The sequence below is a fragment of the Arachis hypogaea genome, chromosome 19 (assembly GCF_003086295.3).
Source record: "Arachis hypogaea cultivar Tifrunner chromosome 19, arahy.Tifrunner.gnm2.J5K5, whole genome shotgun sequence".
NCBI classification, from domain to species: domain Eukaryota; kingdom Viridiplantae; phylum Streptophyta; class Magnoliopsida; order Fabales; family Fabaceae; genus Arachis; species Arachis hypogaea.
Window position 1 is genome coordinate 1,235,628 of NC_092054.1, and position 19,392 is coordinate 1,255,019.

Sequence of the window (19,392 nt, forward strand, 5' to 3'; positions counted from 1 at the left end):
CAATGACTTTTTTAATCTGCACACCTTTTGAGTGTGTTTTTCTGGTATCATGCATCCTGGTGGAAGGTCCATGTAGACTACTTCAGACAACTCTCCATGTAGAAAGGCATTCTTCACATCAAACTGAGTGTACCCTTTAGCCACTAGTCTTGCTTTAAAGCGTTCGACTGTACCATCTGCTTTGTACTTTACTGTATAAACCCATCTGCATCCGACTGTTTTCTTCCCGGGAGGACAATCAACAAGCTCCCAAGTCTCATTTTTTTGCAAGGATTCCATCTCCTCATTCATAGCTGCCTTCCATCTCGGGTCGGCTAAGGCTTCCTGCACACTGTTAGGAATAGATACAGTAGATAATTGATTTACAAATGATCGATTTGATTCAGACAAGCGGTGGTTAGACACATAATGACTCATAGGATATTTGACCTTACTAGAAATCTCAGGTTCATATGTGGGTTTAGGAATTCCTCTGGTGTGACGTGGTGGTAGTTGTTTTCTAGGTGGTTCAGTCATATCAGGAGCATCCTCAGCTAACGAATGGTTGTTTGGTGTATTGGTTTCTTGTGGTTCGAGGGATTCAGATGTCGATGATGGACTTGATACTTCCCTTTCTAGGTGCTCACCATTACCCAAGTTCAACTCATCCATATCTCGAGCATTAAGTTCAGCAACCTCCTCTCTAGTAGAGGGTTCTACTTCTTTAGATATTTGAAGATCTAAAGTCAGAACTTCCTCTTGGTACTCCCCCTGAAGTTCAGGCTGAAGGGAAAAATACATTATGTCTTCATGAAAGACGACATCCAATGTAATAAACATTCTTTGTGTTGGAGGATGATAACATCGATACCCTTTCTGGTAAGTAGCATATCCCACAAAAATACATTGCAATGCACGAGGAATCAATTTGTTGCGCTGGTGTTTATGGAGATGTACAAATGCTACACAACCAAAGATATGAGGAGGTAAGTTTGTTGTGGTAGCAGCTTCAGTAAAAGCTTCAGTAAGAGCTTGGTATGGTGTCTTGAAATCAATGGTACTGGAGGGAATTCGATTAATTAAATATGCTGCAGATGTAAGTGCTTCACCCCAATAACACAATGGCATATGAGCCTCTATCAATAGTGCACGAACAACTTCCAATAGGTGACGGTTTTTTCTCTCAGCCACCCCATTTTGTTGGGGTGTTTCAGGACAAGTAGTTTGATGAATGATTCCTTGTGCTTCCAAATACTGTTGAAAACTAGAACTCAAATATTCACCTCCATTGTCACTTCGTAGAACCTTAACCTTTGCATCGTATTGAGTACAAATCATTTTGTGAAATTTTTGGAATAACATATTTACCTCACTTTTGGATTTCATCAAACACACCCAAGTCATTCTTGTACAATCATCAATAAAAGTGACATACCAGCGTGCTCCACCTAAGGTAACTACTTTGGATGGACCCCAAACATCAGAATGTATAACCATAAAAGGAATTAAACTTTTATTCAAACTTGAAGGAAATGAAGCACGATGGCTTTTTGCATATTCACAAGTATCACAACGGAAACTAGAAATATCAAATTTTGCAAATAAGCTAGGAAATAATTTTTTAAGATAACCAAATGAGGCATGTCCCAAACGTCGATGCCATAACCAGATATCAGATTTTCTTTTTGTTGCTTCATCGTTGTCCATTGTCAATGCTTGACACAGTTGATTCAAACTCTTTGACTCCATGTCTAAGTAATATAGATTCCCTCTCTTAACACCACAATCAATCGTCTGCCTTGTTTGGATGTCCTTAAACACACAAAATTCAGGCCAAAAAATTACAACACAAAATAAAGCAGAGGTGATTTGAGATACTGACAAAAGGTTATAATCCAAGGATGGAACAACTAAAACAGAATCCAAATTCAAAGTATCAGTAAGAGACAAGGATCCTTCTCCTATAACAGGAGCTGAGGTACCATTCGCAGTAGAGACAAATTTTTTTGAGGAAGGTTTAAGGGATGGAACCTGTCTAGAATCAAAGGTCATGTGATCCGAAGCACCAGAGTCAATTATCCATGTACTATTAGAAACAGGTGCGTAAATATTTAAAACTTTACCTCCATTACCTGCTGTTGCTACCAAAGCCGAGCCTTTTTTCTCAATATCTTGTTCTGCCTTTGATTCTACAACTGCAGAAGTGGAGTTCTTGTGTGAATTCTTCTTTCGTGGATCACGATTATGATCCCACCAATCCGGATATCCCACAAGTTCAAAACAGCGACTTTTGGTATGGCCAGATTGATCACAATGGGCGCATCTATAAGTGGATTTGTTAGCACTAGCAGTAGATTTAAAATGATTGGAACCTGTTCGATCTTGCTGATTGGGATACCAATTGGATTTGTGTTGAGTGGATCGGTTCCGGCTAACAAGGGCTGAAGCTTCAGGCTTCTCAGGTTCTCCTTTCATTGTTGCAAGCCGCACAGACTCACGACGAACCAGTGAGTAGCATTCTTCTAATTCAGGGATTGGATCTTTTCTCAAAATATCACCACGAATATGATCGAACTCACAATCCAAACCAGCAAGAAAGATATGCACTCTTTGTCTCTCAATGGATTTGCGATACAGTTCTACATCTTTCTCACATTCCATACTCACCTTATTGCGATGATCCAACTCACCAAAAATTTCGATTAATTCACCATAATAGATAGAAAGCGTTCTGCCATCTTGTTTGGCAGAGAAAGCCCTCTGATTCAAGGTGAAAACTTGCAGTTCATCGGCCCCATCATAGAAAGCTTTTGATAAAGCCTTCCAAATTTCACGAGCAGTAGGAAGACGGATATATCGCTTCATGATTTCTGGAGACATGGACATCAATAGCCATCTCTTGACTCTTTGGTTGTCTGTGTACCACTTGTCGTAACTTGCATCTTTTTCAGTCGGTGGTGCTGTTTTACCACGAATAAAGGAGAGTTTCTCCTTCTCAGCAATATGCATCTCCATCATCTGGCACCAAACATCATAGTTCGTTTCATTAAGAACAATTCCAGCATTGAAAGATGAATTTTCAGATTGAATAATGATGGGAGCAGTCTTAGTGCCAGAGGGTTCAGAGGGGTCAGACTCTGACTTGCCCATTGTACTAGACGTAACCTGGGCTCCTGATACCAAGTTTATTTTATGAGAAGAAAATCAATTGTATTCTCTCATAATATTTCAACGTATATGTACACATATATAGAAAAATTGTTTACTATTCTAGGCCCTATCTTTTAGCTACTGACCCTATAATTTAGTATTCTAATTTATAGCTTCCATATTTACAAAAAAAGAGATCCCTAAAAATAAGTTATAGAATTTCTATAATTAAGTATAAGAAATCTCAACAGTTTTAACCGTTGATTTTAATTAATATATATAATTTAAATCAACGGTTAAAACAACTGAAACACCGGTATTTCCAGTATACCTGATAACTTTCCTATAAATTAATTCAAAAATTATAATTATTTGCAAAAATAAGTATTTAAAAGATATTGTTCTTTGACTAATTAATATCTCCAATATGTATGCCCACATTTGTGAAATGAAAAAAATTAAACTTACTAAATTTTCTATGAATCTACAAACACAAACTTTTAAGGATTTTTTTTGTTCTGCAAACCATAAATATTTTTCTAATCATAATATTTCTATGATCCTAATTTTTTAAAAAATCACAAAAAAAATTTTTAATAATAAAACCGCAAAGTTTCCGTCCAGTCTCGGCGCGTTAAGACACATTGCCTGTGACGCGCGGACGAGGTATGAACCTTTGGAAGAGTTGAAGAAACCTTTGATGAAGTGAAAGTCGGAGCCTCCATGGGAGAGGCTCCCATGCCAAAAGCGCCGCCTATGTTGTCTGGGATGCGATCAGGATAGGGCTCGAGTAATGCCTCCGGAGTTCCCATGGCAATCAATTGGATGTTTCCTCTCTCTAAAGAGAAGAAAGAAGGAAAAAAAGGTAAATAAATTAATTATGAAGGATAATTTAGTAAAAAATAAAATTGAAGTAGAAAGAACGATTTTATATTGTTTTGTAATGTTGAGCATGATTTTAATAATAAAAAAGATCGAAGACGATTTTGATTTTAACTGAGAAAGTACTTAACCCATTAGATATTTGTGTAAAAAAATTAATATTTTAAATTACTAATGTTAAAATATTTTAATTTAATATAATAAATCAAAAATAGTATTTATAACCATAAATTTTTAACTTTAGTATAATATTATCAGCGTCGTTATCTAATAAGTGTATTGAATATGTTATTTTATATTTATTCAACGTACGATGCAAATAGAACAGTTTAAAATCTATAATATTCTTGAATCATAACAAAAAAAACTTAAAAAAAACAAGAACATATATAACTGTATTAGTAGCATGTCAATTTTGCATTGAATTTTATATCAAAAGACTAACAAAAAATTATCAACAACTTAATATTTTATTAACCTCATTAAAAAAATAATCGTCATATGATGTTGTACTTTATATTATACATTTCATTTTTTTTGTGACTATTATACATTTCATTTTAAATCTAAAAGTATAGTTATAGATAAATTAATTATATCTACAACAAATATTTATACAAAAATATAAATCGTATTATATTACTAAAATGAAAATATTATTTTTATTTAAATATTATTAAAATTTTTTTATATTTATGAATTTATTATTTAAAAATTTATAAATATAATTAAACATTTATGTAAAAAAAATCAATGTTTTTAACTATTGGACAAAGGATAAATATATTTATAATTTATTTATAATTTTTTTTATGTTTAAAAAAAATTGATATTTGAATTTTGAAAGCTTTGGCAAGGTTTTTATGTTTCAGGCAGTCTAAACCCTACATTGTTCTATTTATATTCTTTTTCTTCTTTCTTTTCTTTAGAGAGAGGGAACCATCCAATTGATTGCCATGGGAACCCCGGAGACATTACGCGAGCCCTGCCCTGATCGCATCCTGGACGACATAGGCGGCGCTTTTGGCATGGGAGCCGTTGGAGGCTCCGGCTTTCACTTCATCAAAGGTTTCTTCAACTCTCCCAAGGGTTCACGCCTCGTCGGCGCGTCACAGGCAATGCGTCTCAACGCGCCGAGACTGGGCGGAGGCTTTGCGGTTTGGGGTGGACTCTTCTCCACCTTCGACTGCACCTTGGTGTATGTTCGTCAGAAGGAGGATCCATGGAACTCAATCATGTCTGGATTCGCTGCCGGAGGATTTCTCGCCATGCGTCAGGGACCGGCTGCCGCCATGCGCTCCGCCTTGTTCGGTGGTATTTTGCTGGCGCTTTTTGAAGGAGCTGGGATCATGGTCAACAAGGTCATCTATGCACCGCAGGCGGAGGAGCCTATGCCGACCGATTACCCTTCAGGCGTCGGATTTCCGGGTAAGCACGGTTCTCAGCCTTCTCCGCCAATGGCCTCGGAATCGGAGGCTAAAACTTCTTGGTTTGGTGGATTCTTGGGTGGAGGGGAGAAGAAGGAGCCGTCGTCTAGTGGCGACGGAAGCAAAACGACGATTCTGGAGAGTTTTGATGCCCCACCGTTGCCGAATTTTGAGTACAAGTGAAAGAAACAAGAAAGAAAAGTTAGGGTTAGGATTAGGATTAGGATTAGGATTTTTTTGGGGGATAATTGATTATTATTGGGTGGAGTAGCTAAGTATAGTCTTCAATTAACTTTCTTTTTTAATTGGCACTGAAAGTATGAACCTTTTAGAAGGATAAATGGATTCAGGTGATATTGCACTCTGGAAATATTTTTTTTTTTAAATTTAAGTAAGTTTAAGACAATAAAATTATTATGATATTATTATGTGCATGGTTGAGAAGCATAATCTAGATGGGAATATGTGATTGTATGCAAGATTTTTGTTATCTTTGACCACTTAATATACAACTAAAATGGTGTGATCAAGATGAAATAAAATGCGGGAAAAAATATTAGATCAATTTATGGTTTGTCATAGTGTGGACAATATGAAGAACTAGAAATCTCGTAAGTTCTTTGAAAATAAAGAATTTCAACAGGATGAAGTTTGAGAGATAATAAAACACCATTGAAGTGAATAGAAAAAATTGAATGCTTGGTCCCTTATGAGAAGTTGAGACCTATCAACAGAAGTAGAGAAAGAATAGATCATAGAAAACACCATGAAGGAAAAAAGGAGTTGGTGGTATTTTATCTACACTTTGATGCTATAAGAGTTGTCTTCTATTTTATAAGAAAAGGCCTTTAAAAAACAAAGTGCAAACACGTTCATTGTAGTTCAATGCAGGTATAACATGATTTGATGATGACATAGAAGCCATTTTGGAATCAATTGGGCTTGACATAGGTATTGTCTTCTCTAAACTTGGCAATTTGACATCTTATCATTTGCTCCACATGGGGTTGAACAAACATGTGGCTACTATCCAAAATATGTAACTTGCAGGAAGTGAAACATTCATATTGATGATATATTGAGCCATAGGTATGTCACTGTACAAGTCAATATTGCTAATGTTTTCAGCAGAAAACAGAACAGAGACATGAAAGAAAATCAATTTAAAGCCAATAACAAAAGCACAAAATCTCCAAAGGTTAAAGGTATATATATGTTCCTCAACAAAATGAAGCTTCTTTTCTCCTTTACCATAAACTTGCTCTGTTTAAACTTGCTCTGTTTTCAATCTAAGATATCTACACTTCTCTTTAGCAATAGAAAACAATAACAATAATAAAGCATTTTATCTAGCATGACATTCTCCATGGCTTGTAGAGAGCAAGAGGCAAAATCATAGTTCTAATCTCAAAATAAAATCCCAATTCATTGTATGTAGCAATGGAACAATTTGCATTAGCATGGGAAATTTTAGTACAAAAAAAACTGATTCAAGTAGTATTTCCGATCAGGCACAAACACAATAATCAGATGGCAAAAAGAAAGACTAAATACTAGCAGTAATTTCAAAATTATTTTATCTCTATAACATAAAAGGATATTTTACATCTCACAACATTATATTATTATTATTATTCTTGTGCACAACATTTTCCCTTTCTAAAGCCACACAACCTATGATATTACTACTCAAATGAAACATAAATTGCATTTCCATCTGCCTTAATCAACTTCTTCAATCTTAGGACCAGCACCATTATTGCCACCAGATGAAGCATTTCCATAAGATGCACCATCTGCACCACCTCCCATAGGCACATCACCAGCACCACCACCACCTTGGTACATCTTGGAAATTATTGGATTACACAAACCTTCCAACTCCTTCAACTTATCTTCAAATTCATCCACCTCAGCCAACTGATTCCCTTCAACCCATTCAATAGCATCATCAACAGCCTTCTCAATCTTCTCCTTATCAGAAGGATCCAACTTACTAGCAAACTTCTCATCCTTCACAGTGTTCCTCATGTTATAAGCAAAATTCTCCAAATTGTTCTTAGCCTCCACTTTCTTCTTCACTTCCTCATCCTCTGCCTTATACTTCTCTGCCTCTTGAACCATCTTCTCAATCTCTTCCTTGCTCAACCTCCCTTTGTCATTAGTAATCGTGATCTTGTTCTTCACACCGGCCGTCTTATCCTCTGCCGACACGTTCAAGATTCCGTTCGCATCAATATCAAAGCAAACATTGATCTGAGGAACTCCTCTCGGCGCCGGTGGGATTCCGGTCAGCTCGAATTTCCCTAAAAGATTGTTATCTTTGGTCCTCGCCCTCTCCCCTTCATAGACTTGAATTAGCACTCCTGGTTGATTATCGGAGTAAGTAGAAAAGATCTGTTCCTTTTTGGTAGGAATCGTTGTGTTTCTTGGAATCAAAACCGTCATGACTCCGCCGGCGGTTTCGAGTCCAAGGCTGAGAGGAGTGACGTCTAAGAGCAGCAGATCTTGAACCTTCTCGTTGCCTTCGCCGCTTAATATGGCGGCCTGAACCGCAGCGCCATAAGCTACAGCTTCGTCAGGGTTGATGCTCTTGCAGAGTTCCTTGCCGTTGAAGAAATCTTGTAACAGTTGCTGCACTTTTGGAATCCTTGTTGAGCCTCCAACAAGAACCACATCATGAACTTGGCTCTTATCGATCTTTGAGTCCCTTAAACACTTCTCCACTGGCTCCATGCATTTCCTGAACAAATCCATGTTCAATTCCTCGAACCTCGCTCTTGTGATGGTTGAATAAAAATCGATACCTGTCAATTATACCGCTACAAATTTTAAGTACTCAATACATTCAAATAAAGTTAATAGTTAAAAGTCAGTTTGATATTTAACGACTCTTAAATATCAGCTTTAAATAAAGATAACTGCATATAAATTTTTACCGATAAAAACTCAAATGCAGTCAAAGTTAATAACTGATCCGACTAAATTTTCATCTAACAGTTCTCAACTATCAACTTCACATGAAATCGAATGCATGCATTACCTTCAAAGAGCGAATCGATCTCAATGGTGGTTTGAGCAGTGGAAGAGAGAGTCCTTTTGGCTCTCTCACAAGCAGTTCTCAACCTCCTAAGAGCTCTCGCATTCGTACTAATATCCTTCTTGTGCTTCCTCTTGAACTCTGCCGCAAAATGATTCACAAGCCTATTATCGAAGTCTTCGCCGCCCAAATGAGTGTCTCCGGCGGTGGCCTTCACCTCAAAGATTCCTTCCTCAATAGTAAGAAGCGATACATCAAAGGTTCCACCACCGAGATCGAAGATCAGAACGTTCTTCTCGCCGGATCTCGAAGCCTTCTTGTCCAAACCGTAAGCAATGGCTGCAGCTGTAGGTTCATTGATGATCCTCAAAACATTGAGACCGGCAATGGCGCCGGCGTCTTTGGTGGCTTGTCTCTGAGAATCATTGAAGTAAGCAGGGACAGTGACCACAGCGTTCTTGATAGTGTGACCAAGAAAAGCTTCCGCAACTTCCTTCATCTTCGTTAACACCATTGAAGAAATCTCTTCAGCTGCAAAGTGCTTTTCTTCGCCTTTGTAGTTGACGACGATCATAGGCTTGTCGGCGGGGCCAGGAACAACCTTAAACGGCCAGTGCTTCATGTCGGCCTGTACGGAAGGATCGGAGAACTTGCGACCGATGAGACGCTTGGCATCGAAGACAGTGTTGTGAGGGTTCATGGCGACTTGGTTCTTGGCTGCATCACCGATGAGACGTTCCGTGTCAGTGAAGGCAACGTAAGAAGGCGTTGTTCTGTTTCCTTGGTCGTTGGCAATGATCTCAACGCGGTCGTTTTGCCACACTCCGACGCAGCTGTAGGTGGTGCCGAGGTCGATGCCAATGGCTTTTCCTTCTGATGCTGCCTTTGAAGAAGCCATTGTTGTTGTGTTGAAGAAAATTGATGAATATGAATGAGAAAGAAAAGAGAGAGCTATGCGTGTGTTTGGGAATAGAGTTAAATTAGCGATTGCGTTGTGTGAATGATGGATGCATGGGAACGAAGGAGGAGAAGAGAATAAGAAGGGAAGAAGGGAAGAGTGAAGAAAATTCCAGAGATTTTCTTTGGGACTAAACCAGAGAGTTCTCGACAACGCTAGAGACACACAGAAAGAACGTGTTATGATCATTTCATTTTTTATTTTTTGTTTATTTATTCATTTTTAGTAGAGTTTATATTAAAGATAAAATATTTAATATTTTAATGAATAATTTTGTAATTAATTTTAATTATTTTTGTGTGTATGTTTGTATTTAAAATTTTATTATCATTATTAGCTTAGTAAAAAAAAGTGGTATATTTATTTCCTTGATCAGAATTTAAAAAAAAAATAATTCAAACACCTTTAAAATTTATAGAAAGTAATTTTTTTAAGAAAGAATATAAGATGATTTTCTCCCCTCTAAATTAATAATAGAAGAATATTTGGGTTCAAATTAATAAAATAATAAATTAAAGTAATGAGAAGAGTTTTTAAGTTTTTAATATAAGTTAATTTTTTTAAATTAATCATTCAATGTACTCTACTTTTTTTTTTCTTTTTTTTGGTCAAAGTTCAAACACTTTTACCTGCGACCTTTTAGGTGAGTACGATGAGATTATAATATTTGAGCTATAGCTTAGCTTCAAACATCTTTACATTAAAAGTTTATAATTATATAATTTATTATTTTTCAAAAACAAAGGGCAATTGATCAAAATAAATTAATTGAAAATTAAATTTACCGAATTACAATTTTTGAAGATCACATACGTAAATATATTTTTTTATATTATTATAGAAATCGCAACAGGGGTCTCGTGTAACACCCTACCACCAGGGGCGAAGCTTCTTAGGTAGTAGGGGAGGCAGTGCCCCCCTCCAAAAAAAATTTTTGCTTACAAGAATAATAAAAAAATTAAAGAGTGGCCCCCTAAATAAAAAGTAGGCCTTTCCCTTTGAAAAATATATGCTATCCATAATTTCATTCAAAAAATGATTTAGAAAGTAGTGTGTTATTTGGGCTATAAATAGTGGGTCATAAATTTGGTTAAAAAAAGCCCCAATCCATATTAAAAGTGAAGAATCTAAAAACAAAAAGTCAACAAATCACTTTTTCCATTCTTTCCTCTTCTTTCAATTAGAAAATAAAACATCACTCCATATTTTTATTATCATTACAACTTAAAAAATAGCAAGTAGTCTTTGGTCTTCCATTATCATCTTTCATTCTTCTTTTTTTGTAAGTTATTTATTTTATTTGTTTTTATGAATAATTTATATATTTATTTATTTATTTATTTATCTAGTTTATAATATTATAATAATAATTTAGGTTTTTGAATCATGTAATTATAATGTTATCCTTGTATTATTTTTAATTTTTTTCTCATTATTAATTGTTTGTGACAGTGATATTATTGATTTGCAAAAAATAAAATAAATTGAATTTAGTTAAGTTGCATAATGTTTATCTTATTATCTATGTAAATTCTTAATTGTAAGAATTTAGTTGAATCATGAGCAAGATGAAAACAATAGATACTTTTTTCAAAAAGACTAACTAGAAGAGTGAAAATGTTTCTAACGTTGTTACATCAACACCAACCTCTAATAATATTGTTACTAATTTTTTTATTGCATAAGTTATGGTTGTGATTTAAATTATTTACATGAAGGTTGAAGTATAATACATTTTTTAATAATTTTGCAGGAAACGTCTAAAAAAGAATTGAATAGTATTTGAAGATTCTAAAAACAAGTATGTAACAACTTATATTTACAATATTTGAAATTAGTTTTGAGATATTTGTGTTTAATTATTTTAATATAAAATATGTTCAGTTATCTTATAAAAAGTAAATTTTAAGTTTTAGTTGTTATTTTTAATTAAAATTATATATAGAGTTATTTTTAACTTTTTTGTTAAAATAAAAAGCTAAAAAGAATATTGGCCCCCGATAAATATTGTCTAGCTTCGCCCCTGCCTACCACACAGAGCTTTACATCTAGAATGTAAAACAGAAGTGGCGAGACGCTACGACTTCTAAAATAAAATACATACATATAATAGCAAAAAGAATATAATAAACTATGAGTCTTGAAAAACAGGTAAAACAAAATCGCAAAATAAAAAGCGCAACACTCAAAAAACGAGATTACTTGTGTGCTAAGAAACCTAGAGATCATAGGTGTAACTAAGTAGAAAGTGGGGATAGAAGATCAAAAGTACAGAATATCAAGCTCCTAACTCAGCCTGCGAAGCTAAGACTGGCCGGAGAATATTTACATATATATACATAATATACCATACCCCAAAACCAACATAACATATGTAAGGTCCCACATCGGTTGGGGAGGAGAACGAAGCATGCCTTAAAAGGATGTGGATACATCTCCCTAGTATGACGCGTTTTGACGAGTGAGTGTGGGAGGGCTTCGGCTAGCATCCCTATTGTCAAAGGCAAAACCGTGAGGCCTTGTGTGCCAAAAAGGATAAAATCGTGCTAGCGGGTGGTCTGGGCTGTTACAGATGGTATCAGAGGCGGAGCCCGGATCGATGTGCCAGCGAGGGTGCTGGGCTCCCTTAGGGGGGGTGGACTGTAAGGTCCCACATTGGTTGGGAAGGGGAACGAAGCATGCCTTATAAGGGTGTGGATACCTCTTCCTAGCATGACGCGTTTTGACGAGTGAGTATGGGGGGTTTCGGCTAGCATCCCTATCGTCAAAGGCAAAACCGTGAGGCCTTGTGTGCCAAAGCGGACAATATCGTGCTAGCGGGTGGTCTTAGCTGTTACAACATAACCTTACTGTTACCACAATGATCCTTCCGAGCCTACCATATCTTAACTCAATAAATTCAACATGTTCTTATTCAATATACATGTTTACACATATCACTATCATTTCACCACTTATCATTCATCCCACACACACCAAAACCAGAACATGATTCTTATCAAGGTTACTAGGCATTAAACATACACATACATTCCAACATATCCTATGGTCACCTAGCCTAAATTTTCACAGAACATTACATATTAAATATGCGAAACCTAAACTATACTTTGACCGATTTTTGCGTATAACCCGAGACGCCACCAAGGCACCAAAAAAACCCTCAAAGCTCAAAATCTCCAAGGCAAGGCTTCCTAAACTCCACCAAGCCTCTAAAGTACTCAATCAACTTCAACATACACATATACAAGCCTAATTCACATATATCACATCCAAATTCAATACCCAAACTCATATAAACTAGAATTTGTAGAATTTTGAGGGTCCTCACCTTATATATGTCTTGATTGAGTAAAGGCCCACAAATTTCTCGAATTAATTTGAGTCTAAACATTAAGACATTGAATTTCAATAACCAAACTCCTAAAATTTCGAAATTTCAAGAGACTAAGAGGCTGAGATGAGTGGTGTGACTTACCTATGAAATTTAGAGCTCGACGCGCTAAATGCGTAGCCGCGAACGGTGCGGCGATCAGAACTCAGATGAAATTGAAACAAGGGTTTGAAACCCTTGTCTTCCCCTCCTTGTGCTTCAGCGTGCTTCTTAGTTCTTGCTGAAATGGGGAGGAAGATGAGCTTTGACTCATTTTAAGTGATGGGTTGGTTGAGCCCACAGATTCGGTTTGGGTCTGATTCGGCTCGTTCGGTCTAATTTTTTGTCAAATGCTTTGAAATTTGTGTCAAAATTTTCGTTTTAAAGAGATCTATCATATTTTAATATAATATTCACATTTTTAATTTTCTTTTTTAAAATTTAATTTATTGACTAATTATTTACTAATTTAACGGGGTTTACATCTTGCGGATTAGTAATGCACGTAAACCATTACATAGGTTGTATATATATATTGATAATTGGCATCAACTATTTCATAAGTTTGATTAAGTATTGTATTTAGACATGTGGTTAGGCTTTTTTTTTTATTGATTATTTGCATTGGAGTTAATGTAACAGGCTGCTGAAATGTTTTTTTTTAATGTATTTATCCAGGAATGTGGTACATCTCAAGAAGCTGGTCCTAAGTTAGATTAGGGTATAATTTATGTTTTAGCATTTTGTGACTTGTGTATAATGTGTGATCTAATTGAATTTTACAGAGGTTTCATTAATTTATACGATAACAATGTTATAATTAGTAAACGGATATTGATGAAATATTGTGCTTTGGTAAAATTTATTTTCGTTATTGACCACACATTTAAACTCGAAAGAAGATACATCACGAGAGGTCGGAAGTGCTGTTTTCATGGAAACAAATTTTCAGGTTGGGAAAATGCACAAATTTAGTGAAAGAAAAGAAAAAGATATTTCACGTTGTTGTAACACTTTCTGTATATATCATGTAACTAAAGAGAGTTAGACTCATTTTTATTTCTATGTTTAAGATTTATTGTAATTGAAATTTGTTCCTATAATGTATGAAGTTCAATATAAAAAATATTTATTTCTTTTCTTAGATTTTAATCTAATGTTTTTTATGAATAAAATTTCTTACAACAAAAAATAATTTCTTACAATCACTTAAGTTTAACTAATAGTAAAATATTTAAAGAATTTTGCTAGGAAGATAATGAAAAATCTTGACAATGTATACAATAGGTTGATTTATTGGCTCACGGTAGATTAAAAAATAAAAAAACCTTCTAAATTCTAATAACAAAAAATTTTTACTCTTATTTTTAAATTATAACTATTTTGTACCTACTACCAAATTTCCCAAAATATACGATAAAATAACTATTAAATTTTAAATTCAAATTTTAAATTTTAAATTTTAACCCCACAGCCCACAGCTGCACCCATGTCTTCTCCACCCATGCTTTCCCCTCATGCGCCCATTGATGGATGTTCAGTTCAATAGGTTGGCAGATGGTTATTGTAATTCTTACGACGATGGTTAGTTTAAGTATATATAATTAACAAATGCTAGATGTTTATTTCATTAGGTAGTTGAATGTTTATTTTAATAAATATCTGAATGATTGTTTGTTGAGTTTAAATTTATCTCAAATTTTTCGAAAGTGACCTTCTCCTACCTAGATGACGCCGGCGAAGTTCAAATCACCATTATCTCCGACCTAACGAAGGGCAAAAAAGCCATCATTTTTGCCGTCCCGAGAACCTTCACACCAACCTGCTTGCAGAAACACGTTCAATAGTCAGCGAAGCTGAAGGTGAAAGGTGTGAATCGCGTGCGACGCATTTGTGATGAAGGTGTGGAAAAAAGACCTTCTGAAAGTCAACGACAAAGTTTGTTACTTTCTGACGGTAACGGAACGTTCACGAAGGTCATTGGGTGTGAGTTGAATCTGAGCGCGGCTGCCAAGATCCAGGGGTGCAGCCAGTGGCGGAACCAGAAATTTCATAAGAGGGGGCCAATTAAATATAAAATATAATAAAAAATTAACAAAATATGATTTGTAGCATATATATCAAAAAAGTAATTATATTATATAAAAGTTAATGTTCGACTACATACTTTAAGATTTTGATATTTTTTAATCTTGCTCAACAAGTTGTGTCACAGGTTGTTCAATAATATTTTGAACATTACTCAAAGAATCTGAAGCTGAATTTTGTTCATCGTATATTCTCTCTTTTCTCTTGAAAAATGAGTGAATTATTTTCATCTTTGACATTTTTAACTTAACTTGAACTATCTAACAAAAAAAAAACAAAAATAATTGCATATATATTATTTTCTTTAAAAAAATATTAAATCTATTGAGCAATAACAAATAATTTTAGAAACACAAATATATAATAATAAAAAATAAAGTTATTGATTTACCTGATTATTTTTTTGTTCCAAGTCTCACCCAAAAATAATTCTATTGAGTTTTGTCCTCACTTCAATCTTTGAACACTGTCCATTATAAAAAAAAATAAATTAATTATTTTAAATAAATAATATAAATAATACTTGACATTGTTATTAACTTAAAAAAATTGAAATATACCTCTTTGAATCTTTGTTGTGCATTTAATGGTTAATATTTTGCTGTTCACTTCTCTTCAATGGTTTTTCTTCATATGTCTTGTTTTGGTATGGAAAGAAAATTAGAATGAGAAGAGTAGAAGACCAAAAGTTTGAAAACTACTAAAAGAGAGAGAAAAGTGGCGCTGATGTCTCTGATGGTTTGAAACAAATATTTGAAAAATGTACTAGTGTTACTTTAATTAATAGTATGGGTTTGGGCTAGTATAATAGAACCATTTTTATTAATTATTAGAATGGGCTATTTGTTAACAAGAGCAACAATAATTCAAATATCTAATATATAGTGCAGTTTTTAATTATTTTAATTTATAAAATTTTGTAACTTATATTTTTTTAATATTATATATAAAAATAAATATAATATTATTAATTATTACTATTTACTATTTTTTTTTAAATTTTGGGGAGACCATGGCCACCTTAGGCCCCCCCGTAGATCCGCCACTGGGTGCAGTGTTGAATGGTTGCTAGTTGCACGGTAACCAGAAGTGGCCGCGGCGACGGAGAAGAAAAGAAGGACCTGCCGAGAGATCCGATACGCCAACGGAGAGACCACGTGCGGTTTTGGTCGGCCAGAACCACACAGCGGTCGGCTGGGGATTGCTGCAGCGTTAACGTCAGACACCAATAGGTGTGAAATTTTGATGAGATGTTGAGTAACCGTACATATTTAATGAAACTCAGGTGAAGTCGACTTTACGTGAAGTTGATCCTCATTTAGATGAAAATTTAGTCAAATCAATTAAATCATCAAATCACCTCTCAAGTATCAACTTTACGTGAAGTCGATTTCATCTGAGTTTTCACCAACGTTTAATTGCTAATCCTAATTTTTTTAAATTTAAAATTAATCAAAAATCTAGTTATTAATTATAATTTAATTTTTTTATTTTATTTCTATTATACACATTGTATACTAAAATCATTAATTATGTTTTGATTAAGGTGCTTACTTTATGCTAAACGCTTGTGTAGAAGTAGAAGGATAATAAACAAAACTTGAGGTTTTAGGAAACAGGGTTGATATAAGGAGGATAATAATTTCCAACTTATGAGAAAGCTATGGATAGTATAGTTTCTTAGTTAGCAAATATCGGAAGACGGTTAGAAGCTGATAAGTTTGCTGAGGTTTGTTACGTGATATAATATAAAAGCATTGGTATATACCTGATCAAGAATATAATTCATTACTTTCACTTTCTCTATGTTTCCTCTACTACGTTCACAAAAACCAATAATTTCTGCTTCTATTTCTCATCTATCAAATTCAAACCACAAAAGATATGAATGTCACGTTATTTCTTCCATTATCAATATTAACATTCCTATTCATCATTATTTCAATCTCATCTGCTTCCAGGAACACACCCCTAACTTATACCAATGGGCTACAAGCACAACAACTTGGTATGCAAATTTCTTTAGCATTTTTTTTAATTAGTATTATTATTATTATTTAAAGAGGAGTGCTAAAAAGCCAGCAACTTTTATAATTTGTAGCCATCAAGTAGCCGTTAATGATGATTTTAATGATGTGAGATTTCATCAAATGGCTATGTTGGGTATATGAAGATGGTAAGATGACAAAATCTTATATTTGTGTAGTGATTTCAAGGCACGATTATATCGCTTTCTTTAGAGAGATATTTGTCCCCATACTTAGTTGTTATAGGGTTGATGACAATACTCTCCCAAGATACAATGAAACCTAAGAATTTCTTAATTAGCAATAGTAAGAAATTCTCAACTCTCTTGAACAAAGAAAATCTCTTAATGGTTAAGTAAATTATACACTTAGTACTGCTAATCTGAAATAGTGGATAAGGACTTATTTATACATATTGCATGTAGCAATTATGATTAGTTACGTATACAAATGGTTGTGTCTTTTCTATTGCCAATGGATACAATGTTTTGAACATACACAAATTTTAAAGAGTTGTATCCCTTTAGCCAATAGACATAATGTTTTGAACATACATAATCCTTAAACAGTAGTGTCCCTTTAGCCAATAAGCACAGTATTTTGAACATACACAATCCTTAAAAGGTTGTGTCCGTTCAACCAAATGATACTAAACGGTTAGTAACTGTTTATTAATATTAATAATAATATCAATAATATTAATATTATTAATTAATAAAATTTGTAAATACCCTTCAGGCTAGAAATGACTCCCTTTTTTTTTGCTGGTTACATGTTAGCCAAATTTTAATAAAGTTGCTGGTCCTAGACTTTTCCATAAATAGACTAAAATGGTCAAAATCAACTTAGAAATTGGCATGTTGATATTTCTATACATTGCTCATTGTAAGTTCATGATTTGTTAGAGTATAGATACAAACATGTATAAGGTCATGTTTATTTTGACCATTGCAGTTGTAGAACACTTCTTATTTTTTTAATAATGAATAGTTATTACTTCAGATATGATAGGGAAACTAAATGGAAGCATAGATGATGAAGGCACAAGAAGTTTGAATAGAAAAGTGTTCAAACCAGATAGAGGGGGAGAGGGAGGAGGAGAGGGAGGAGGGGGAGAGGGAGAGGGAGAGGGCGGCGGAGGAAGGGGCAGCGGAAGACAGTCCGGGAGCATCGGAGCTTCTGGTGGTGGTACAAATGTTGATAATTCAGCTCCACCATCATTATTATTATCAGCCTCTAAATTTTGGATCTTAATACTAATTATATATGTAAGCTTTGATATAATGACGTTGTTTTCATTCTATTAACTAGGTTTAATTAGGAAAAAAATTACGATCATTTGACCTGTTTAGTAATTAATAATTTAGTAATTAAATTCAATTATTTTTGTGTGTATGTGTGTATTTGAAATTTTATTATTATTATTAGCTTAATAAAAAAAAAGTGGTATGCTCATTTCCTTTATCAGAATTTAAAAAAAAATCAAACACCTTTAAAAATTATAGAAAGTAATTTTTAAGAAATAATATAAGATGATTTTTTTTCCCCTCTAAATTAATAATAAAAGGATATTTGGGTACAAATTAATACAATAATAAATTAAAGTAGTGTGAAGAGTTTTTACGTTTTCATAATACATAATTAAAAAGATACGTGTTCGTTTCACTCTTTTTATTTTAAATTATTTTTCTCAATATATAATCAACTTAAAAATTTCAGGTGGTATTTCACCTTTTTTCCACCACTAAAGTTTAGAGTTTAAACGCTAGAGAATGCATTTGAGGGAAAAATGTAAAAAATGTGTGAGAAGTATGTGGGTGTGTTGTGTATCTAGAATTGGAGATTGTCCAATCTATTAGGGTACCTAAGATTGAGGTTGTCCAATCCACTGACAAAAAAACAAAATATACACACATATTTAACCAAAGATAGGTAAGTGGGCCTTGTTTAGGGGTGGCAAGCGGGGAAGCCCGCCCCGTCTCGCCAGAAGCCCGCTTTTGGCGGGTTGGCCCGCCCCGCCCCGCCTAGTGAGGTGGTCCAAGAATCCCAGCCCGCCCCGCCTAAACGGCGGGTCGGCGGGCTAAGCCCGCCAAATATTTTTTTTTTTTAACTTTTAACTATTAAATAATATATATAAAGGTATAAAAAGATCTCTTTTATTTTTTATTTTTAACTATTATAATTTCTAAAAGTATAAACAAAATTATAATTTTTATATTCATAAACATTAAAGTCTTTGTAATTATAAATATCTAATAAACATAATTATAAACTAAGTTTTCATCCAAAACATAATTATAAATATTATTCTCAAAGCAAAATAAACATAATCCAAAACATAATTATAAATATTGTCTCTAAAACAAAATAAACATAATCCAAAACACTCAATTTTCATCTTCATTATCTTGTAAGTTGGGTTGGGAGAAGTTGAGTTTTGGCAAAAAAATTGTAAAAATACCCCTTGC

At 34.1% G+C, this 19,392-nt stretch overlaps 2 protein-coding genes across 2 annotated transcripts; one reads left to right on the top strand and one right to left on the bottom strand.

The window, feature by feature from the left end:
• The first annotated feature begins 4,882 nt into the window (after positions 1–4,882).
• Positions 4,883–5,885, top strand: LOC112775335 (mitochondrial import inner membrane translocase subunit TIM17-2-like). Its single transcript, XM_025818905.3, has one exon. It carries the CDS (start codon positions 4,968–4,970, stop codon positions 5,619–5,621), a length of 654 nt encoding a protein of 217 aa, XP_025674690.1. The 5' UTR covers positions 4,883–4,967; the 3' UTR covers positions 5,622–5,885.
• Positions 5,886–7,001: 1,116 nt separating this feature from the next.
• LOC112775334 (heat shock 70 kDa protein) lies at positions 7,002–9,618 on the bottom strand. Its single transcript, XM_025818904.3, has 2 exons — positions 8,482–9,618; positions 7,002–8,245 (listed from the first exon to the last, which is right to left on the bottom strand). Exons 1-2 carry the CDS (start codon positions 9,374–9,376, stop codon positions 7,161–7,163), a joined length of 1,980 nt encoding a protein of 659 aa, XP_025674689.1. The 5' UTR covers positions 9,377–9,618; the 3' UTR covers positions 7,002–7,160.
• Between the last annotated feature and the right edge of the window lie 9,774 nt (positions 9,619–19,392).

Coding starts and splice junctions, on each gene's coding strand:
- LOC112775335 (XM_025818905.3), top strand. CDS start 4,968: ATGGGAACCCCGGAGACATTACGCGAGCCCTGCCCTGATCGCATCCTG.
- LOC112775334 (XM_025818904.3), bottom strand. CDS start 9,376: ATGGCTTCTTCAAAGGCAGCATCAGAAGGAAAAGCCATTGGCATCGAC. Junction 8,246..8,481: donor GATCGATTCGCTCTTTGAAG/GTAATGCATGCA, acceptor TATAATTGACAG/GTATCGATTTTTATTCAACC.